The sequence below is a fragment of the Cherax quadricarinatus genome, chromosome 89 (genome assembly GCF_038502225.1).
Source record: "Cherax quadricarinatus isolate ZL_2023a chromosome 89, ASM3850222v1, whole genome shotgun sequence".
Classification (NCBI taxonomy): Eukaryota; Metazoa; Arthropoda; class Malacostraca; order Decapoda; family Parastacidae; genus Cherax; species Cherax quadricarinatus.
In genome coordinates, this window is record NC_091380.1 from 16,771,044 (window position 1) to 16,795,100 (window position 24,057).

Here is a 24,057-nt window from a genome sequence, read left to right on the forward strand (position 1 = left end):
ACATGGTTCATTACTAACATGGTTCATTACTGACATGGTTCATTACTGACATGGTTCATTACTGACATGGTTCATTACTGACATGGTTCATTACTGACATGGTTCATTACTAACATGGTTCATTACTAACATGGTTCATTACTGACATGGTTCATTACTAACATGGTTCATTACTGACATGGTTCATTACTGACATGGTTCATTACTGACATGGTTCATTACTAACATGGTTCATTACTGACATGGTTCATTACTGACATGGTTCATTACTGACATGGTTCATTACTGACATGGTTCATTACTAACATGGTTCATTACTGACATGGTTCATTACTAACATGGTTCATTACTGACATGGTTCATTACTAACATGGTTCATTACTAACATGGTTCATTACTAACATGGTTCATTACTAACATGGTTCATTACTAACATGGTTCATTACTGACATGGTTCATTACTGACATGGTTCATTACTAACATGGTTCATTACTGACATGGTTCATTACTGACATGGTTCATTACTAACATGGTTCATTACTAACATGGTTCATTACTGACATGGTTCATTACTAACATGGTTCATTACTGACATGGTTCATTACTAACATGGTTCATTACTGACATGGTTCATTACTGACATGGTTCATTACTAACATGGTTCATTACTGACATGGTTCATTACTGACATGGTTCATTACTAACATGGTTCATTACTGACATGGTTCATTACTGACATGGTTCATTACTAACATGGTTCATTACTAACATGGTTCATTACTGACATGGTTCATTACTAACATGGTTCATTACTGACATGGTTCATTACTAACATGGTTCATTACTGACATGGTTCATTACTGACATGGTTCATTACTGACATGGTTCATTACTGACATGGTTCATTACTGACATGGTTCATTACTAACATGGTTCATTACTAACATGGTTCATTACTGACATGGTTCATTACTGACATGGTTCATTACTAACATGGTTCATTACTAACATGGTTCATTACTGACATGGTTCATTACTAACATGGTTCATTACTGACATGGTTCATTACTAACATGGTTCATTACTGACATGGTTCATTACTAACATGGTTCATTACTAACATGGTTCATTACTAACATGGTTCATTACTAACATGGTTCATTACTGACATGGTTCATTACTAACATGGTTCATTACTAACATGGTTCATTACTAACATGGTTCATTATGAATCACTTGAGCTACAATATTAAGTTACATTTCTTATCAAAAAAAATATTGCCTTTATATAACGTTCATTAAAATTAAGTTGTTTCTAAAATTTTCTCTTATTCAGAAAGTATTTTAAGTATTGTATTGATTAAATATTTGTTAAAATCAATTATTTTCCAAGAAATTATTGTGGATATTATTTAAGAAAAAGGGCAAGAAGAATTATTTATTGATTATTATAGTGTCAGAGTTCATGTATTGTTTGATACAGTCTCAGAGTTCATGTCCACGTGCCTCTCTGCGTACCATAGTTCGACTTTATCTTTGTGCAAAACCAATTACAGTGGACCCCCGCATAACGATTACCTCCGAATGCGACCAATTATGTAAGTGTATTTATGTAAGTGCGTTTGTACGTGTATGTTTGGGAGTCTGAAATGGACTAATCTACTTCACAATATTCCTTATGGGAACAAATTCGGTCAGTACTGGCACCTGAACATACTTCTGGAGTGAAAAAATATCGTTAACCGGGGGTCCACTGTATTTTGGAGATAATGCTAATGATAATTACCCAGCATGAAGGCAACAAGCCCGTAACTTGTACACCTACCATCCGACTTATGACCGAGCTTGGTTCCGACCAACCGGTCGTCAGTCAAGCTGGACGTAAGTCAAACCTTACTACTGATTATCAACATCACGTTTTTGTATTGATTTGATTTTATTGTTTTGTTTTGGTATTTCATTTTTAGGATAAACACTGTGTACAAACAGTTGTTTATTTCCCAGAAATTTATCATAAAACACACGGTCATAATTCGAATGGTCATATGTCGAGCAGGTCGTAAGTCAGACGGTAGGTGTATTAATTTATTTACTTTTCAATACTGGTATTTAGTTACGGAAATTCAGTAGTAATTTATTTAGCATATCATACTCAATAACGTAGCCCCTTATATTTAGCTTATCATACTCAATAATGTGGCCCCATCGTAAGCTGATGACCACCTGCATTGTGATAAATTGTATAATGCCGTGAGTAACATATATTAACCACTAAAGTGTTGTTGAAGGTTGTCAATGCACTTGAAGTTCTGGGCGAGCTCAACAACACTTACATCTTCTACACGAGCGACCACGGCTACCACCTGGGTCAGTTTGGACTTGTCAAGGGCAAATCTATGCCATTTGAATTTGACATTAAGGTCCCCTTCCTGGTGAGGGGACCTGGAATTGAACCTGGAAGGCAGTGAGTATATTATCTCCATAGTAATTACTGATCCTAGTTACGTATGACTTTCTGTTAGCAGTAGTCAAGATAAGACACGTTGTAATTTTTTTTAATACGCTGGCCATCTCCCACCAAGGCACGGTGACCTGAAAAAGAAGAAATGCTGTCTATAGAAATTTTTTTCTTTTGTTTTTTTTACATTTAGCAATTTATACAGGAGAAGGGGGTTACTACGCCCTTGCTCCCGGCATTTTAGTTGCTTCTTACAACACACACCACAAAATAGTATTATATGGGATGGGAAGCATATTTAGAAGGGGCTATGCAGTGCCTAGGGAATGGGAGACAATCAGGTTTGATCCATGGAAGAGGAAAGCTGGTCCAATTCCTTGGATCAGAAGCTCCATACAGGCTTCGAGGAACCTCCCTTCAGGAGACACATTGAAAAGATATCATTTATTGGGACATCGTTTTGACCTGCGTAGAGCATCGTCTGGCCATGACTTGATGAAGCTGTACACACAGTGAAACGTTCACACAGTGAAACGTTCACACAGTGAAACGTTGTTCACACAGTGAAACGTTGTTCACACAGTGAAACGTTGTTCACACAGTGAAACGTTGTTCACACAGTGAAACGTTGTTCACACAGTGAAACGTTGTTCACACAGTGAAACGTTGTTCACACAGTGAAGCGTTGTTCACACAGTGTTGTTCACACAGTGAAACATTGTTCACACAGTGAAACGTTGTTCACACAGTGAAACGTTGTTCACACAGTGAAGCGTTGTTCACACAGTGTTGTTCACACAGTGAAACATTGTTCACACAGTGAAACGTTGTTCACACAGTGAAGCGTTGTTCACACAGTGAAGCGTTGTTCACACAGTGTTGTTCACACAGTGAAGCGTTGTTCACACAGTGTTGTTCACACAGTGTTGTTCACACAGCGAAGTGTTGTTCACACAGTGTTGTTCACACAGTGTTGTTCACACAGTGAAGTGTTGTTCACACAGTGTTATTCACACAGTGTTGTTCACACAGTGTTGTTCACACAGCGAAGTGTTGTTCACACAGTGTTGTTCACACAGTGTTGTTCACACAGTGTTGTTCACACAGTGTTGTTCACACAGTGTTGTTCACACAGTGAACAACACTGAAGACTTACGACCAGTTTTCAAACTGCTTCAAAAATCCCAATTAATCTAAGATCACTGAATCATTTTAAAGAAAGAATACAAACTTAAAATTCCAATATTCTCATTTAATTACCTCTTTTGTGTATAATTGCATACTTAAAATTGTACTGTTGTTCACTTAACCCGTAAACAGTCCAAACGTATATATACGTTTTTACCGCTAGTGCCTCAAACGTATATATACGTTTTTACCACTAGTGCCCCAAACGTATATATACGTTTTTACCGCTAGTGCCTCAAACGTATATATACGTTTTTACCGCTAGTGCCTCAAACGTATATATACGTTTTTACCGCTAGTGCCTCAAACGTATATATACGTTTTTACCGCTAGTGCCCCAAACGTATATATACATTTTTACCGCTAGTGCCTCAAACGTATATATACGTTTTTACCGCTAGTGCCCCAAACGTATATATACGTTTGGACCGTTTATGGGTTAACTACGTATCTTACGTTTATTTTCTGGCAATGTCGGCTTTCCAGCGGTAACCTGGAACTTAACCTGCCCTATAAGTGAGGCCATTTTGTATATACATTTTTTAGGCCTAGCTCTATTGCTCACTCCCATTCTCACATGTCTAGGTGACTCAGGCTTATTGTGGCAATGTTAAATGTAGGACACATAAAACGTATATATACTTTTGGGGCACTAGCGGTAAAAACGTATATATACGTTTGGACCGTTTACGGGTTAATACATCATAGTGTTAACATATTATCAGGCTTTTATATGCATTTGAAAGTGAAAAAAGATGAGGTTTCACTTTACAGCAGTAGCCTGGAACCTAACCTGCTGTATAAGTGGGGCCCTCCAGTAAACCTAACCTGCTGTATAAGTAGAGCTCTCCTGTAAACCTAATCCCTTTATTGACTACGTTTCGCCCACACAGTGGGCTTTTTCAAGTCACAAACAGAACTACCTGGGGTGGAAGGAACGCGAGTATTTATAGTCCGGCTGAGGTCAGGTGAAGAATGCTGCATCTGATGATGTACCGAGTGGGGTTATAGAGTCTAAAAACTTGGGTAGCTTGGAAAGGAGATTGGATAAGTTTGTGAGCAGACCTTCTACAGTGTTCTTATGTGGGATAGCGATGAAGAAGTTTCTTGGCAAGTGGTTCAGCTATGTTATAGAAGCCACTATTCTGGTTGAAGTTGTCGGATATAGAAATAAGTGATGATTCCAGGATTCTTCGGTATTGAGTGTTGTCTTCTGTGGCGATAAGTCTTGAGTTTCTGTAGTTTATCAAGTGGTTGTGTGAATTACGGTGTTGTACGCAGGCATTCCTTGTGTCGTCAGACCTGCTTGCGTATTGGTGTTCTGAAATACGTGTTTGGAGGTCCCTTGATGTTTCGCCCACGTATAACTTGTTGCAGTCATTACAAGGGATTATGTATACCCCTGCAGAGGATGGAGGCTTGTCCTGCCTACTACTGGTGATGTCCTTGATGGTCGTGGTTGTGGAGGTAGATACTTGGAATGATGTTTTGGCAAAGATGTTGGAAACATGTTTGGCAATGGAGTTGGTGGGAAGGACTATGTATCTCTTCTCGGCAGTGTCTTCTCTGGGTGTGTTGAAGATGTTTAATGCTCGCCGTCTGCAGTCTCTGATGAAGTGACGAGGATAGTGGAGTTTAGAAAATATTTGTTCAATTATAGTGCATTCTTCCTCAAGGAACTCGTTGCTGCAGATTCTGAGTGCACGCAGGAAGAAGCCTATAATTACACCACGTTTGGTTTTGGTGTCGTGGTGAGAGTAGAAGTGGAGAAGATCGTTTTGGTTGGTGGGTTTTCGATAGACTTTAAAACGAAGTTCGTGGTCAGCTTTGCAGAGCAGGACATCAAGGAAAGGAAGAGTGTTGTCGACTTCTTCTTCAAGTGTGAACTGGATTGAAGGCTCGACCTGGTTGAGCTTGTCTTGGAGAGCTTGAACGTTGAAGCGTTTAGGAGTTATGAGGAGAATGTCGTCAACATAACGGAGCCAGGTGACAGACGAAGGAATAATGGTGGAGAAACGTTCGGCTTCTAGATGTTCCATGTATAGGTTCGCCAGGACTGCACTGAGTGGCGAACCCATGGGTAGTCCAAAAGTCTGCTGAAAGAGGTGATTTTCGAAAGAGAAACACGTAAAGCCAACACATAGTTCAACAAGGTCGATGAAATCGCTGGCTGGAATGGGAAGATCAAGTGAATCGTCAATTTTCCTGCGCAAGAGATCGATGGCTTGTGTAGTAGGTACTTTGGTGAATAGGGAAGTCACGTCAAGGCTGGAAAGTTTCTTGTTCCTGATGTTGATGTTGCGAATGCGATTGAGAAGATCACCTGAGTGTTTGAGATGTGCTGGACTGATAGTGCCCAAGAGTTTAGAGAGGTGTTTGGCGAGAATTCCTGAGAGCTGGTGGGGAGCACTGCCTATTCCCGAGGATATGGGCCTCAGTGGGATACCAGGCTTGTGAGTCTTTGGCAGGCCGTACATTCTGGCAGGTCTGGGGTTGCTGGGCATGGTGTGCAGAAGTTTCTTCCCTTGTTCTGAGCCCCTCAGAATGCGGCGAGTCCTTTGAAGAAAAGTTTTAGTAAGGTTGTCCACTTGGTTAGTTGTGAGAGGTTTGTAGGTATCTGGGTCATTAAGTAGATTGAGCATTTTGTTCCTGTAATCGTCAGTGTTCATGATAACAACACCACCTCCTTTATCAGCGGTGGTGACCCTGATGGTCGTGTCTTCTGCTAAACCTTTGAGTGCATTGATGTAACGTCGAGGTATGACTGGGGAGCTGCGTGTTGAGATGGCTGCTGAGATGATGCCTTGAAGATAGCCTTTTTGGAAGTCGGAGTCATTGTGTCTGTAGTTTTTGGCGATGAAATTGAGGTCTTGTTTTGGTTTCGTAATTCCTGTTGCGAATTTGAGGCCTAAGCTGAGGGCTTCAGTTTCTGTGGTTGACAGTGGACGAGATGAAAGATTTTGAATAATTTCAGGTCTTCCTAAACTTTTCCAATTACTATTATCGCAGAGTGTTTGTAGTTTCCTAGTAAGTCTGATCTTCTGTTGAACATTCGCTGTGGTAACTCTGCTGCGAATGATTTCGGCGGTGCGTCTGTTCATGTTGCCCCGGAGTGTTGTGCCTAGTGTTCTGGCTTGGAGGAAAGCTTCCTTTGTAGCATTGTTTAAGTCATCTGCACACTCTTCAAGGTAGGTCCGAGCTGTAGCGGAGAAAGGTGGTTTGATGTTGGCAATTTGAGGAGGAGTAGATCTTGGTAAGACCATTTCTTGGATGCAATCACGAAGAAAATTGTGTCTGTTGCGAAGTGAGTAAGCTTTTAGAAGAAGGTCCAGGTATTCTCTGTGTGAAGGATCCATTTCTACTGCAGTGTTTGACACGATGGAAATAAATGGTATAAAATACCGACACAATGGCAATATAAACACAAATGCAGTATAATGTGATCCTTTATTGACTACGTTTCGCCCACACAGTGGGCTTTTTCAAGTCACAAACAGAACTACCTGGGGTGGAAGGAACGCGAGTATTTATAGTCCAGCTGAGGTCAGGTGAAGAATGCTGCATCTGATGATGTACCGAGTGGGGTTATAGAGTCTAAAAACTTGGGTAGCTTGGAAATGAGTGATGATTCCAGGATTCTTCGGTATTGAGTGTTGTCTTCTGTGGCGATAAGTCTTGAGTTTCTGTAGTTTATCAAGTGGTTGTGTGAATTACGGTGTTGTACCTGGACCTTCTTCTAAAAGCTTACTCACTTCGCAACAGACACAATTTTCTTCGTGATTGCATCCAAGAAATGGTCTTACCAAGATCTACTCCTCCTCAAATTGCCAACATCAAACCACCTTTCTCCGCTACAGCTCGGACCTACCTTGAAGAGTGTGCAGATGACTTAAACAATGCTACAAAGGAAGCTTTCCTCCAAGCCAGAACACTAGGCACAACACTCCGGGGCAACATGAACAGACGCACCGCCGAAATCATTCGCAGCAGAGTTACCACAGCGAATGTTCAACAGAAGATCAGACTTACTAGGAAACTACAAACACTCTGCGATAATAGTAATTGGAAAAGTTTAGGAAGACCTGAAATTATTCAAAATCTTTCATCTCGTCCACTGTCAACCACAGAAACTGAAGCCCTCAGCTTAGGCCTCAAATTCGCAACAGGAATTACGAAACCAAAACAAGACCTCAATTTCATCGCCAAAAACTACAGACACAATGACTCCGACTTCCAAAAAGGCTATCTTCAAGGCATCATCTCAGCAGCCATCTCAACACGCAGCTCCCCAGTCATACCTCGACGTTACATCAATGCACTCAAAGGTTTAGCAGAAGACACGACCATCAGGGTCACCACCGCTGATAAAGGAGGTGGTGTTGTTATCATGAACACTGACGATTACAGGAACAAAATGCTCAATCTACTTAATGACCCAGATACCTACAAACCTCTCACAACTAACCAAGTGGACAACCTTACTAAAACTTTTCTTCAAAGGACTCGCCGCATTCTGAGGGGCTCAGAACAAGGGAAGAAACTTCTGCACACCATGCCCAGCAACCCCAGACCTGCCAGAATGTACGGCCTGCCAAAGACTCACAAGCCTGGTATCCCACTGAGGCCCATATCCTCGGGAATAGGCAGTGCTCCCCACCAGCTCTCAGGAATTCTCGCCAAACACCTCTCTAAACTCTTGGGCACTATCAGTCCAGCACATCTCAAACACTCAGGTGATCTTCTCAATCGCATTCGCAACATCAACATCAGGAACAAGAAACTTTCCAGCCTTGACGTGACTTCCCTATTCACCAAAGTACCTACTACACAAGCCATCGATCTCTTGCGCAGGAAAATTGACGATTCACTTGATCTTCCCATTCCAGCCAGCGATTTCATCGACCTTGTTGAACTATGTGTTGGCTTTACGTGTTTCTCTTTCGAAAATCACCTCTTTCAGCAGACTTTTGGACTACCCATGGGTTCGCCACTCAGTGCAGTCCTGGCGAACCTATACATGGAACATCTAGAAGCCGAACGTTTCTCCACCATTATTCCTTCGTCTGTCACCTGGCTCCGTTATGTTGACGACATTCTCCTCATAACTCCTAAACGCTTCAACGTTCAAGCTCTCCAAGACAAGCTCAACCAGGTCGAGCCTTCAATCCAGTTCACACTTGAAGAAGAAGTCGACAACACTCTTCCTTTCCTTGATGTTCTGCTCTGCAAAGCTGACCACGAACTTCGTTTTAAAGTCTATCGAAAACCCACCAACCAAAACGATCTTCTCCACTTCTACTCTCACCACGACACCAAAACCAAACGTGGTGTAATTATAGGCTTCTTCCTGCGTGCACTCAGAATCTGCAGCAACGAGTTCCTTGAGGAAGAATGCACTATAATTGAACAAATATTTTCTAAACTCCACTATCCTCGTCACTTCATCAGAGACTGCAGACGGCGAGCATTAAACATCTTCAACACACCCAGAGAAGACACTGCCGAGAAGAGATACATAGTCCTTCCCACCAACTCCATTGCCAAACATGTTTCCAACATCTTTGCCAAAACATCATTCCAAGTATCTACCTCCACAACCACGACCATCAAGGACATCACCAGTAGTAGGCAGGACAAGCCTCCATCCTCTGCAGGGGTATACATAATCCCTTGTAATGACTGCAACAAGTTATACGTGGGCGAAACATCAAGGGACCTCCAAACACGTATTTCAGAACACCAATACGCAAGCAGGTCTGACGACACAAGGAATGCCTGCGTACAACACCGTAATTCACACAACCACTTGATAAACTACAGAAACTCAAGACTTATCGCCACAGAAGACAACACTCAATACCGAAGAATCCTGGAATCATCACTTATTTCTATATCCGACAACTTCAACCAGAATAGTGGCTTCTATAACATAGCTGAACCACTTGCCAAGAAACTTCTTCATCGCTATCCCACATAAGAACACTGTAGAAGGTCTGCTCACAAACTTATCCAATCTCCTTTCCAAGCTACCCAAGTTTTTAGACTCTATAACCCCACTCGGTACATCATCAGATGCAGCATTCTTCACCTGACCTCAGCCGGACTATAAATACTCGCGTTCCTTCCACCCCAGGTAGTTCTGTTTGTGACTTGAAAAAGCCCACTGTGTGGGCGAAACGTAGTCAATAAAGGATCACATTATACTGCATTTGTGTTTATATTGCCATTGTGTCGGTATTTTATACCATTTATTTCCACCTGAACATACTTCTGGAATAAAATAATATCGTAAGCCGGGGGTCCACTGTATTGACAGCCTCTTGGCAAAGATTTCTGACCATGTATTTCCAGTAATTATAGCAGGTTAGGTTCTGGGCTACTACTGTTACTGTACAGGAGGGCCCTGCTTATACAGCAGGTTAAGTTCCAGGCTACCGCTGTACAGTAGAGTCCTGCTTATACAGCAGGTTAAGTTCCAGGCTACTGCTGTACAGGTGGGTCCTGCTTACACAGTAGTATAGTTCCAGGCTACTACTGTACAGGTGGGTCCTGGTTATACAGCAGTTTAGGTTCCAGGCTACTGCTGTACAGGTGGGTCCTGCTTACACAGTAGTATAGTTCCAGGCTACTACTGTACAGGTGGGTCCTGGTTATACAGCAGTTTAGGTTCCAGGCTACTGCTGCTATATAGGCAGTGCCTGCTTATACAGCAGGTTAGGTTCCAGGCTACTGCTGCTATATAGGCAGTGCCTGCTTACACAGCAGGTTAGGGTCCAGGCTACTGCTGTTATATAGGCAGTGCCTGCTTACACAGCAGGTTAGGGTCCAGGCTACTGCTGCTATATAGGCAGTGCCTGCTTACACAGCAGGTTAGCTTCCAGGCTACTGCTGCTATATAGGCAGTGCCTGCTTACACAGCAGGTTAGTTTCCAGGCTACTGCTGCTATATAGGCAGTGCCTGCTTATACAGCAGGTTAGGTTCCAGGCTACTGCTGCTATATAGGCAGTGCCTGCTTACACAGCAGGTTAGGGTCCAGGCTACTGCTGTTATATAGGCAGTGCCTGCTTACACAGCAGGTTAGGGTCCAGGCTACTGCTGCTATATAGGCAGTGCCTGCTTACACAGCAGGTTAGGTTCCAGGCTACTGCTGCTATATAGGCAGTGCCTGGTTACACAGCAGGTTAGTTTCCAGGCTACTGCTGCTATATAGGCAGTGCCTGCTTACACAGCAGGTTAGGTTCCAGGCTACTGCTGCTATATAGGCAGTGCCTGCTTACACAGCAGGTTAGGTTCCAGGCTACTGCTGCTATATAGGCAGTGCCTGCTTACACAGCAGATTAGGTTCCAGGCTACTGCTGCTATATAGGCAGTGCCTGCTTACACAGCAGGTTAGGTTCCAGGATACTGCTGCTATATAGGCAGTGCCTGCTTACACAGCAGTTTAGGTTCCAGGCTACTGCTGCTATATAGGCAGTGCCTGCTTATACAGCAGGTTAGGGTCCAGGCTACTGATGCTATATAGGCAGTGCCTGCTTACACAGCAGGTTAGGGTCCAGGCTACTGCTGCTATATAGGCAGTGCCTGCTTACACAGCAGGTTAGGGTCCAGGCTACTGCTGCTATATAGGCAGTGCCTGCTTACACAGCAGGTTAGGGTCCAGGCTACTGCTGCTATATAGGCAGTGCCTGCTTACACAGCAGGTTAGGTTCCAGGCTACTGCTGCTATATAGGCAGTGCCCGCTTACACAGCAGGCTAGGGTCCAGGCTACTGCTGCTATATAGGCAGTGCCTGCTTACACAGCAGGTTAGCTTCCAGGCTACTGCTGCTATATAGGCAGTGCCTGCTTACACAGCAGGTTAGTTTCCAGGCTACTGCTGCTATATAGGCAGTGCCTGCTTACACAGCAGGTTAGGTTCCAGGCTACTGCTGCTATATAGGCAGTGCCTGCTTACACAGCAGGTTAGGTTCCAGGCTACTGCTGCTATATAGGCAGTGCCTGCTTACACAGCAGATTAGGTTCCAGGCTACTGCTGCTATATAGGCAGTGCCTGCTTACACAGCAGGTTAGGTTCCAGGATACTGCTGCTATATAGGCAGCGCCTGCTTACACAGCAGTTTAGGTTCCAGGCTACTGCTGCTATATAGGCAGTGCCTGCTTATACAGCAGGTTAGGGTCCAGGCTACTGCTGCTATATAGGCAGTGCCTGCTTACACAGCAGGTTAGGGTCCAGGCTACTGCTGCTATATAGGCAGTGCCTGCTTACACAGCAGGTTAGGGTCCAGGCTACTGCTGCTATATAGGCAGTGCCTGCTTACACAGCAGGTTAGGGTCCAGGCTACTGCTGCTATATAGGCAGTGCCTGCTTACACAGCAGGTTAGGTTCCAGGCTACTGCTGCTATATAGGCAGTGCCCGCTTACACAGCAGGTTAGGGTCCAGGCTACTGCTGCTATATAGGCAGTGCCTGCTTACACAGCAGGTTAGGGTCCAGGCTACTGCTGCTATATAGGCAGTGCCTGCTTACACAGCAGGTTAGGTTCCAGGCTACTGCTGCTATATAGGCAGTGCCTGCTTACACAGCAGGTTAGGTTCCAGGCTACTGCTGCTATATAGGCAGTGCCTGCTTACACAGCAGGTTAGGTTCCAGGCTACTGCTGCTATATAGGCAGTGCCTGCTTACACAGCAGGTTAGGTTCCAGGCTACTGCTGCTATATAGGCAGTGCCTGCTTACACAGCAGGTTAGGTTCCAGGCTACTGCTGCTATATAGGCAGTGCCTGCTTACACAGCAGGTTAGGGTCCAGGCTACTGCTGCTATATAGGCAGTGCCTGCTTACACAGCAGGTTAGGGTCCAGGCTACTGCTGCTATATAGGCAGTGCCTGCTTACACAGCAGGTTAGGGTCCAGGCTACTGCTGCTATATAGGCAGTGCCTGCTTACACAGCAGGTTAGGGTCCAGGCTACTGCTGCTATATAGGCAGTGCCTGCTTACACAGCAGGTTAGGGTCCAGGCTACTGCTGCTATATAGGCAGTGCCTGCTTACACAGCAGGTTAGGGTCCAGGCTACTGCTGCTATATAGGCAGTGCCTGCTTACACAGCAGGTTAGGGTCCAGGCTACTGCTGCTATATAGGCAGTGCCTGCTTACACAGCAGGTTAGGTTCCAGGCTACTGCTGCTATATAGGCAGTGCCTGCTTACACAGCAGGTTAGGTTCCAGGCTACTGCTGCTATATAGGCAGTGCCTGCTTACACAGCAGGTTAGGGTCCAGGCTACTGCTGCTATATAGGCAGTGCCTGCTTACACAGCAGGTTAGGGTCCAGGCTACTGCTGCTATATAGGCAGTGCCTGCTTACACAGCAGGTTAGGTTCCAGGCTACTGCTGCTATATAGGCAGTGCCTGCTTACACAGCAGGTTAGGTTCCAGGCTACTGCTGCTATATAGGCAGTGCCTGCTTACACAGCAGGTTAGGGTCCAGGCTACTGCTGCTATATAGGCAGTGCCTGCTTACACAGCAGGTTAGGGTCCAGGCTACTGCTGCTATATAGGCAGTGCCTGCTTACACAGCAGGTTAGGTTCCAGGATACTGCTGCTATATAGGCAGTGCCTGCTTACACAGCAGGTTAGGTTCCAGGCTACTGCTGCTATATACGCAGTGCCTGCTTACACAGCAGGTTAGGGTCCAGGCTACTGCTACTATATAGGCAGTGCCTGCTTACACAGCAGGTTAGGTTCCAGACTACTGCTGCTATATAGGCAGTGCCCGCTTACACAGCAGGTTAGGGTCCAGGCTACTGCTGCTATATAGGCAGTGCCTGCTTACACAGCAGGTTAGGGTCCAGGCTACTGCTGCTATATAGGCAGTGCCTGCTTACACAGCAGGTTAGGTTCCAGGCTACTGCTGCTATATAGGCAGTGCCTGCTTACACAGCAGGTTAGGTTCCAGGCTACTGCTGCTATATAGGCAGTGCCTGCTTACACAGCAGGTTAGGTTCCAGGATACTGCTGCTATATAGGCAGTGCCTGCTTACACAGCAGTTTAGGTTCCAGGCTACTGCTGCTATATAGGCAGTGCCTGCTTATACAGCAGGTTAGGGTCCAGGCTACTGCTGCTATATAGGCAGTGCCTGCTTACACAGCAGGTTAGGGTCCAGGCTACTGCTGCTATATAGGCAGTGCCTGCTTACACAGCAGGTTAGGGTCCAGGCTACTGCTGCTATATAGGCAGTGCCTGCTTACACAGCAGGTTAGGTTCCAGGCTACTGCTGCTATATAGGCAGTGCCTGCTTACACAGCAGGTTAGGTTCCAGGCTACTGCTGCTATATAGGCAGTGCCTGCTTACACAGCAGGTTAGGTTCCAGGCTACTGCTGCTATATAGGCAGTGCCTGCTTACACAGCAGTTTAGGTTCCAGGCTACTGCTGCTATATAGGCAGTGCCTGCTTATACAGCAGGTTAGGGTCCAGGCTACTGCTGCTATATAGGCAGTGCCTGCTTACACAGCAGGTTAGGGTCCAGGCTACTGCTGCTATATAGGCAGTGCCTGCTTACACAGCAGGTTAGGGTCCAGGCTACTGCTGCTATATAGGCAGTGCCTGCTTACACAGCAGGTTAGGGTCCAGGCTACTGCTGCTATATAGGCAGTGCCTGCTTACACAGCAGGTTAGGTTCCAGGCTACTGCTGCTATATAGGCAGTGCCTGCTTACACAGCAGGTTAGGTTCCAGGCTACTGCTGCTATATAGGCAGTGCCTGCTTACACAGCAGGTTAGGTTCCAGGCTACTGCTGCTATATAGGCAGTGCCTGCTTACACAGCAGGTTAGGTTCCAGGCTACTGCTGCTATATAGGCAGTGCCTGCTTACACAGCAGGTTAGGTTCCAGGATACTGCTGCTATATAGGCAGTGCCTGCTTACACAGCAGTTTAGGTTCCAGGCTACTGCTGCTATATAGGCAGTGCCTGCTTATACAGCAGGTTAGGGTCCAGGCTACTGCTGCTATATAGGCAGTGCCTGCTTACACAGCAGGTTAGGGTCCAGGCTACTGCTGCTATATAGGCAGTGCCTGCTTACACAGCAGGTTAGGGTCCAGGCTACTGCTGCTATATAGGCAGTGCCTGCTTACACAGCAGGTTAGGGTCCAGGCTACTGCTGCTATATAGGCAGTGCCTGCTTACACAGCAGGTTAGGTTCCAGGCTACTGCTGCTATATAGGCAGTGCCCACTTACACAGCAGGTTAGGGTCCAGGCTACTGCTGCTATATAGGCAGTGCCTGCTTACACAGCAGGTTAGGGTCCAGGCTACTGCTGCTATATAGGCAGTGCCTGCTTACACAGCAGGTTAGGTTCCAGGCTACTGCTGCTATATACGCAGTGCCTGCTTACACAGCAGGTTAGGTTCCAGGATACTGCTGCTATATAGGCAGTGCCTGCTTACACAGCAGTTTAGGTTCCAGGCTACTGCTGCTATATAGGCAGTGCCTGCTTATACAGCAGGTTAGGGTCCAGGCTACTGCTGCTATATAGGCAGTGCCTGCTTACACAGCAGGTTAGGGTCCAGGCTACTGCTGCTATATAGGCAGTGCCTGATTACACAGTAGGTTAGGGTCCAGGCTACTGCTGCTATATAGGCAGTGCCTGCTTACACAGCAGGTTAGGGTCCAGGCTACTGCTGCTATATAGGCAGTGCCTGCTTACACAGCAGGTTAGGTTCCAGGCTACTGCTGCTATATAGGCAGTGCCTGCTTACACAGCAGGTTAGGGTCCAGGCTACTGCTGCTATATAGGCAGTGCCTGCTTACACAGCAGGTTAGGGTCCAGGCTACTGCTGCTATATAGGCAGTGCCTGCTTACACAGCAGGTTAGGTTCCAGGATACTGCTGCTATATAGGCAGTGCCTGCTTACACAGCAGGTTAGGTTCCAGGCTACTGCTGCTATATACGCAGTGCCTGCTTACACAGCAGGTTAGGGTCCAGGCTACTGCTGCTATATAGGCAGTGCCTGCTTACACAGCAGGTTAGGTTCCAGACTACTGCTGCTATATAGGCAGTGCCCGCTTACACAGCAGGTTAGGTTCCAGGCTACTGCTGCTATATAGGCAGTGCCTGCTTACACAGCAGGTTAGGGTCCAGGCTACTGCTGCTATATAGGCAGTGCCTGCTTACACAGCAGGTTAGGTTCCAGGCTACTGCTGCTATATAGGCAGTGCCTGCTTACACAGCAGGTTAGGTTCCAGGCTACTGCTGCTATATAGGCAGTGCCTGCTTACACAGCAGGTTAGGTTCCAGGATACTGCTGCTATATAGGCAGTGCCTGCTTACACAGCAGTTTAGGTTCCAGGCTACTGCTGCTATATAGGCAGTGCCTGCTTATACAGCAGGTTAGGGTCCAGGCTACTGCTGCTATATAGGCAGTGCCTGCTTACACAGCAGGTTAGGGTCCAGGCTACTGCTGCTATATAGGCAGTGCCTGCTTACACAGCAGGTTAGGGTCCAGGCTACTGCTGCTATATAGGCAGTGCCTGCTTACACAGCAGGTTAGGTTCCAGGCTACTGCTGCTATATAGGCAGTGCCTGCTTACACAGCAGGTTAGGTTCCAGGCTAGTGCTGCTATATAGGCAGTGCCTGCTTACACAGCAGGTTAGGTTCCAGGCTACTGCTGCTATATAGGCAGTGCCTGCTTACACAGCAGGTTAGGGTCCAGGCTACTGCTGCTATATAGGCAGTGCCTGCTTACACAGCAGGTTAGGTTCCAGGCTACTGCTGCTATATAGGCAGTGCCTGCTTACACAGCAGGTTAGGTTCCAGGCTACTGCTGCTATATAGGCAGTTCCTGCTTACACAGCAGGTTAGGGTCCAGGCTACTGCTGCTATATAGGCAGTGCCTGCTTATACAACAGGTTAGGGTCCAGGCTACTGCTGTTATATAGGCAGTGCCTGCTTATACAGCAGGTTAGGTTCCAGGCTACTGCTGCTATATAGGCAGTGCTTGCTTACACAGCAGATTAGGTTCCAGGCTACTGCTGCTATATAGGCAGTGCCTGCTTACACAGCAGGTTAGGGTCCAGGCTACTGCTGCTATATAGGCAGTGCCTGCTTACACAGCAGGTTAGGGCCCAGGCTACTGCTGCTATATAGGCAGTGCCTGCTTACACAGCAGGTTAGGGTCCAGGCTACTGCTGCTATATAGGCAGTGCCTGCTTACACAGCAGGTTAGGTTCCAGGCTACTGCTGCTATATAGGCAGTGCCCGCTTACACAGCAGGTTAGGGTCCAGGCTACTGCTGCTATATAGGCAGTGCCTGCTTACACAGCAGGTTAGGGTCCAGGCTACTGCTGCTATATAGGCAGTGCCTGCTTACACAGCAGGTTAGGTTCCAGGCTACTGCTGCTATATAGGCAGTGCCTGCTTACACAGCAGGTTAGGTTCCAGGCTACTGCTGCTATATAGGCAGTGCCTGCTTACACAGCAGGTTAGGTTCCAGGATACTGCTGCTATATAGGCAGTGCCTGCTTACACAGCAGTTTAGGTTCCAGGCTACTGCTGCTATATAGGCAGTGCCTGCTTATACAGCAGGTTAGGGTCCAGGCTACTGCTGCTATATAGGCAGTGCCTGCTTACACAGCAGGTTAGGGTCCAGGCTACTGCTGCTATATAGGCAGTGCCTGCTTACACAGTAGGTTAGGGTCCAGGCTACTGCTGCTATATAGGCAGTGCCTGCTTACACAGCAGGTTAGGGTCCAGGCTACTGCTGCTATATAGGCAGTGCCTGCTTACACAGCAGGTTAGGTTCCAGGCTACTGCTGCTATATAGGCAGTGCCTGCTTACACAGCAGGTTAGGGTCCAGGCTACTGCTGCTATATAGGCAGTGCCTGCTTACACAGCAGGTTAGGGTCCAGGCTACTGCTGCTATATAGGCAGTGCCTGCTTACACAGCAGGTTAGGTTCCAGGCTACTGCTGCTATATAGGCAGTGCCTGCTTACACAGCAGGTTAGGTTCCGGGCTACTGCTGCTATATACACAGTGCCTGCTTACACAGCAGGTTAGGGTCCAGGCTACTGCTGCTATATAGGCAGTGCCTGCTTACATAGCAGGTTAGGTTCCAGACTACTGCTGCTATATAGGCAGTGCCTGCTTACACAGCAGGTTAGGGTCCAGGCTACTGTTGCTATATAGGCAGTGCCTGCTTACACAGCAGGTTAGGGTCCAGGCTACTGCTGCTATATAGGCAGTGCCTGCTTACACAGCAGGTTAGGTTCCAGGCTACTGCTGCTATATAGGCAGTGCCTGCTTACACAGCAGGTTAGGTTCCAGGCTACTGCTGCTATATAGGCAGTGCCTGCTTACACAGCAGGTTAGGTTCCAGGATACTGCTGCTATATAGGCAGTGCCTGCTTACACAGCAGTTTAGGTTCCAGGCTACTGCTGCTATATAGGCAGTGCCTGCTTATACAGCAGGTTAGGGTCCAGGCTACTGCTGCTATATAGGCAGTGCCTGCTTACACAGCAGGTTAGGGTCCAGGCTACTGCTGCTATATAGGCAGTGCCTGCTTACACAGCAGGTTAGGGTCCAGGCTACTGCTGCTATATAGGCAGTGCCTGCTTACACAGCAGGTTAGGTTCCAGGCTACTGCTGCTATATAGGCAGTGCCTGCTTACACAGCAGGTTAGGTTCCAGGCTACTGCTGCTATATAGGCAGTGCCTGCTTACACAGCAGGTTAGGTTCCAGGCTACTGCTGCTATATAGGCAGTTCCAGACTACTGCTGCTATATAGGCAGTGCCTGCTTACACAGCAGGTTAGGGTCCAGGCTACTGCTGCTATATAGGCAGTGCCTGCTTACACAGCAGGTTAGGGTCCAGGCTACTGCTGCTATATAGGCAGTGCCTGCTTACACAGCAGGTTAGGTTCCAGGCTACTGCTGCTATATAGGCAGTGCCTGCTTACACAGCAGGTTAGGTTCCAGGCTACTGCTGCTATATAGGCAGTGCCTGCTTACACAGCAGGTTAGGGTCCAGGCTACTGCTGCTATATAGGCAGTGCCTGCTTACACAGCAGGTTAGGGTCCAGGCTACTGCTGCTATATAGGCAGTGCCTGCTTACACAGCAGGTTAGGGTCCAGGCTACTGCTGCTATATAGGCAGTGCCTGCTTACACAGCAGGTTAGGTTCCAGGCTACTGCTGCTATATAGGCAGTGCCTGCTTACACAGCAGGTTAGGGTCCAGGCTACTGCTGCTATATAGGCAGTGCCTGCTTACACAGCAGGTTAGGGTCATGGGCTACTGCTGCTATATAGGCAGTGCCTGCTTACACAGCAGGTTAGGGTCCAGGCTACTGCTGCTATATAGGCAGTGCATGCTTACACAGCAGGTTAGGGTCATGGGCTACTGCTGCTATATAAGCAGTGCCTGCTTACACAGCAGGTTAGGGTCATGGGCTACTGCTGCTATATAGGCAGTGCCTGCTTACACAGCAGGTTAGGGTCATGGGCTACTGCTGCTATATAGGCAGTGCCTGCTTACACAGCAGGTTAGGGTCATGGGCTACTGCTGCTATATAGGCAGTGCCTGCTTACACAGCAGGTTAGGGTCATGGGCTACTGCTGCTATATAGGCAGTGCCTGCTTACACAGCAGGTTAGGGTCGTGGGCTACTGCTGCTATATAGGCAGTGCCTGCTTACACAGCAGGTTAGGGTCATGTGCTACTGCTGCTATATAGGCAGTGCCTGCTTACACAGCAGGTTAGGGTCATGGGCTACTGCTGCTATATAGGCAGTGCCTGCTTACACAGCAGGTTAGGGTCATGGGCTACTGCTGCTATATAGGCAGTGCCTGCTTACACAGCAGGTTAGGGCCCAGGCTACTGCTGCTATATAGGCAGTGCCTGCTTACACAGCAGGTTAGGGTCCAGGATACTGCTGCTATATAGGCAGTGCCTGCTTACACAGCAGGTTAGGGTCCAGGCTACTGCTGCTATATAGGCAGTGCCTGCTTACACAGCAGGTTAGGGTCCAGGCTACTGCTGCTATATAGGCAGTGCCTGCTTACACAGCAGGTTAGGGTCATGGGCTACTGCTGCTATATAAGCAGTGCCTGCTTACACAGCAGGTTAGGGTCGTGGGCTACTGCTGCTATATAGGCAGTGCCTGCTTACACAGCAGGTTAGGGTCATGTGCTACTGCTGCTATATAAGCAGTGCCTGCTTACACAGCAGGTTAGGGTCGTGGGCTACTGCTGTTATATAGGCAGTGCCTGCTTACACAGCAGGTTAGGGTCATGTGCTACTGCTGCTATATAAGCAGTGCCTGCTTACACAGCAGGTTAGGGTCATGGGCTACTGCTGCTATATAGGCAGTGCCTGCTTACACAGCAGGTTAGGGTCATGGGCTACTGCTGCTATATAGGCAGTGCCTGCTTACACAGCAGGTTAGGGTCGTGGGCTACTGCTGCTATATAGGCAGTACCTACTTACACAGCAGGTTAGGGTCATGTGCTACTGCTGCTATATAGGCAGTGCCTGCTTACACAGCAGGTTAGGGTCATGGGCTACTGCTGCTATATAGGCAGTGCCTACTTACACAGCAGGTTAGGGTCATGTGCTACTGCTGCTATATAGGCAGTACCTACTTACACAGCAGGTTAGGGTCATGTGCTACTGCTGCTATATAGGCAGTGCCTGCTTACACAGCAGGTTAGGGTCGTGGGCTACTGCTGCTATATAGGCAGTACCTACTTACACAGCAGGTTAGGGTCATGTGCTACTGCTGCTATATAGGCAGTGCCTGCTTACACAGCAGGTTAGGGTCATGGGCTACTGCTGTAAAGTCAACAATATGGCCCGGCCTTAAAAACGCTCACCTTTTACACACATTACTTACCTTAAAATATTTTCTCCCTTAGCTTATAGTAAATAATGAATATATTTACCTGGAGTTTACCTGGAGAGAATTCCGGGGGTCAACGCCCCCACGGCCCGGTCTGTGACCAGGCCTTCTGGTGGATCAGAGCCTGATCAACCAGGCTGTTACTGCTGGCTGCACGCAATCCAACGTATGAGCCACAGCCCGGCTGGTCTGAATAAATGAAAAATAAGTATAATTAAAAACTGCTGCATTAGCAAAATGCTGTAATTTTTTTTAATAATTCACATTAAGCACTAAACCCATCTGGGTCATTCATCACAAGACGTGATGGTGGGGCCTCGGTCCTCCATCTGCTGGGCGCCTGGCCCTGCTGTAAAGTGGGGCCTGCCCGTAGTTTATTGGAAGGTAGCAGTCAGTTCAAGGGCGACCTTTGATTGCCTGTGCAATATAGTTATTTATCAATACCATTAAGGGTTAACTGGTATTATCAGTTTATTACAAAAAAAAGGCATATATAAGCCATGTGTGATTGCCTCAGATAAGCTGCCATATTTTGGCAAGCCTGATCAAGTCAGATTGAGCCTGATCATGTCTGAGCACGTTGACAACATGAAAAGGATTAGTCTCAAGTGAAATATGGCGTATACATTTGCCTTTGTTTTTCATACCAATGTTTACACATTTATTAACACACATCACCCGCTTCCCACCAAGGCAGGGTGGCCCGAAAAAGAAAAACTTTCATCATTCACTCCATCAGTCTTGCTGGAGGTGTGCTTACACTACAGTTATAAAACTGCAACATTAACACTCCTCCTTCAGAGTGCAGACACTGTACTTCCCATCTCCAGGACTCAAGTCCAGCCTGCCAGTTTTCCTGAATTCCTTCATAAATGTTACCCTGTTCACACTCCAACAGCATGTCAAGTCCTAAAAACTATTTGTCTCCATTCACTCCTTTCTAATACACACATACATGCTTGCTGGAAGTCCAAGCCCCTCACACACTAAACCTTGTTTATCCCCTCTCTCCAACCTTTCCTAGGCTGACGCCTACCCCTCCTTACCTTCCCTACAGATTTATACATTCTCGAAGTCATTCTATTTCGCTCCATTCTCTCTACATGTCCAAACCACTTCAACAACCTCTCCTCAGCCCTCTGGACAATAGTTTTGGTAATCCTGCACCTCCTCCTAATTTCCAAACTACAAAGTCTCTGCATTACAGCCTCTCCTCACTTAACGACATACTCATTTACCAATGCCTTGGACTTACGGCAGGCTCTCTGACCAGTATTTATACCTAAATAATGTGTATTAGAGTTGATGTCCCCCAATTTGTTCATTTCAGTGTACAATACTCTACTGTATAAATGTTTAAAAATATACCAGAATGTTATAAATGGTGCAACGGTGACATTAAAACAATATCAAAGATGGTTGACACAAACCCACTTCCATTATAATATGCTCCTCACTCAGCAATAAATTTGTTTAACGATGTGGTATTAGGACTGGAACTCCATTATTAATTAAGGAGAGGCTGTATATTCACACCACACATTACCCTTAGACACAACATCTCCACTGCCTCCAGCCTTCTCCTTGTTGCAACATTCACCACCCATGTTTCACACCCATTTAAGAGCGTTAGTATAACTATACAGTGGACCCCTGGTTTATGATCAGCTCCCAATGCGACCAATTATGTAAGTGTATTTATGTAAGTGTGTTTGTATATGTATGTTTGGGGGTCTGAAATGGACTAATCTACTTCACAATATTCCTTATGGGAACAAATTCGGTCAGTACTGGCACCTGAACATACTTCTGGAATGAAATAATATCGTAAACCGGGGGTCCACTGTACTCTTACACATTCCCCTCTTTGCTTTCACGGATAAAGTTCTTTGTCTCCACAGACTCCTCAGTGCACCACTAACCTTTTTCCCATTGTAAATTCTATGATTTACCTCATCTTTCATAGGCCCATCTGCTAACACTTCCACTCCTAAATATCTGAATACATTCACCTCCTCCAGACTCCCTCCAATCCCTTTAATCCAAACATTGGTTTTCTTAATAAACTTTATAAACATAACCAATACTGAAAGTTTTGTTAATTACAACATTTTTATTGTTGCCTTAATTGCTAATCATTATATTAATAAAATTTAGTTTAAATTTTTATTATGTTAATGTGTAATGTTGGCTCTTATATGCAAAATGAAAATTGCTCTTCTTAGAGTTCCATGAGATAGATTTCCATAATAATTCAGGGATAATTCAGAATCAACTACAGGTTGACCATCACTAATCCGGAAATCAGTTATCCGGTTCCATCAGTAATCTGACACTAATTTTGGCTAGTATAATTTCAAATTTCATCATTGTACTGCCTCAAATCGTTATACTGACTCCAATTTCAATCTCCTCCACAGCAGCAAGCCAGTGGAGGAGAAAGCAGTAATGAAAATGAGGAAGATGTAGCAGAAAGTGTCTCTATTGATAGGTTAATTAAGTGTATTCTAACCTAACTACTCTGTAATCTGGCAAACTCACTAATCCAGCACATTACATGTCCCAATGATGCCAGATTAGTGATGGCTGACCTGTACCATTACTTCTGTTTCTAATACTTCCACTACCAACCTTACCACTGCCACTGCTTCTTGTTCTTCCTCTCTTGGTCCTGTCCCCCTTGTCTCTATATACTGGCTCCATCGCTCTTTTGTGTTGGTGAAACTTTGTAAATGGTCCAAGTCGGACCCAAACGTAGTCATAAGCTTCTCTCTCCTGTGTGGAAGTTACAGTGGGCCCCCGGCTTACGATATTATTTCATTCCAGAAGTATATTCAGGTGCCATTACTGAACGAATTTGTTCCCATAAGGAATATTGTGAATTAGATTAGTCCATTTCAGACCCCCAAACATACACTTACAAACGCACTTACATAAATACACTTACATAATTGGTCGCATTGGGAGCTGATCATAAAGCGGGGGTCCACTGTATTTGTATAATGACTCTCTTCCAAGAGTCACGTAAGATATATTTCAGTAATAACACAGTATTTATAGATGCTTGTGGGTTACTTCAGAATCAACAACATCGCTCTGAATGTTGACCTGGCACCCACCTTCCTGGACATCGCAGGGATCAAGCCTCCACTCCACATGGATGGTCGCTCACTCTTGCCTGTCCTTACCAACACTCAGGATGATGATTCTCGAGCTGTGCCTTGGAGAGACAGCTTCCTGGTGGAAAGGTAAGCCATTATGTGACTTGATGAAAATGATTTGGAAAACTGACAAGTTGAAATATGAGATACTTATGCAACATTTGGGACTCTTTATTGTGGAAATATTTTGTCAGCCAGTGGCATCTTCAGTCCAATACAGAGGAGAATGGTGGTAAATGAGGAGGAGTCTGAGGTAACCAGTCCCTCAGCCTGGAGTCGATGTGGCTGAGGAACTGATTACGTCAAACTTCTCCTCATTTTCCACCATTCTTTTCTGTATTGAACTGAAGAAGACACTGGC

The 24,057-nt window shown here is 46.1% G+C and overlaps 1 protein-coding gene across 1 annotated transcript in view; it reads left to right on the forward strand.

Moving 5' to 3' along the window:
• The window catches only part of LOC128697133 (extracellular sulfatase SULF-1 homolog), an 849,281-nt gene extending 825,479 nt beyond the window's left edge, over positions 1-23,802 (forward strand). The window contains exons 10-11 of the mRNA XM_070104220.1: positions 2,290-2,465; positions 23,616-23,802. Of these exons, the coding sequence (XP_069960321.1) occupies positions 2,290-2,465; positions 23,616-23,787 (348 nt within the window). The 3' untranslated portion in view covers positions 23,788-23,802. The remainder of the gene's footprint in view (positions 1-2,289; positions 2,466-23,615) is intronic.
• Positions 23,803-24,057: the final 255 nt, after the last annotated feature.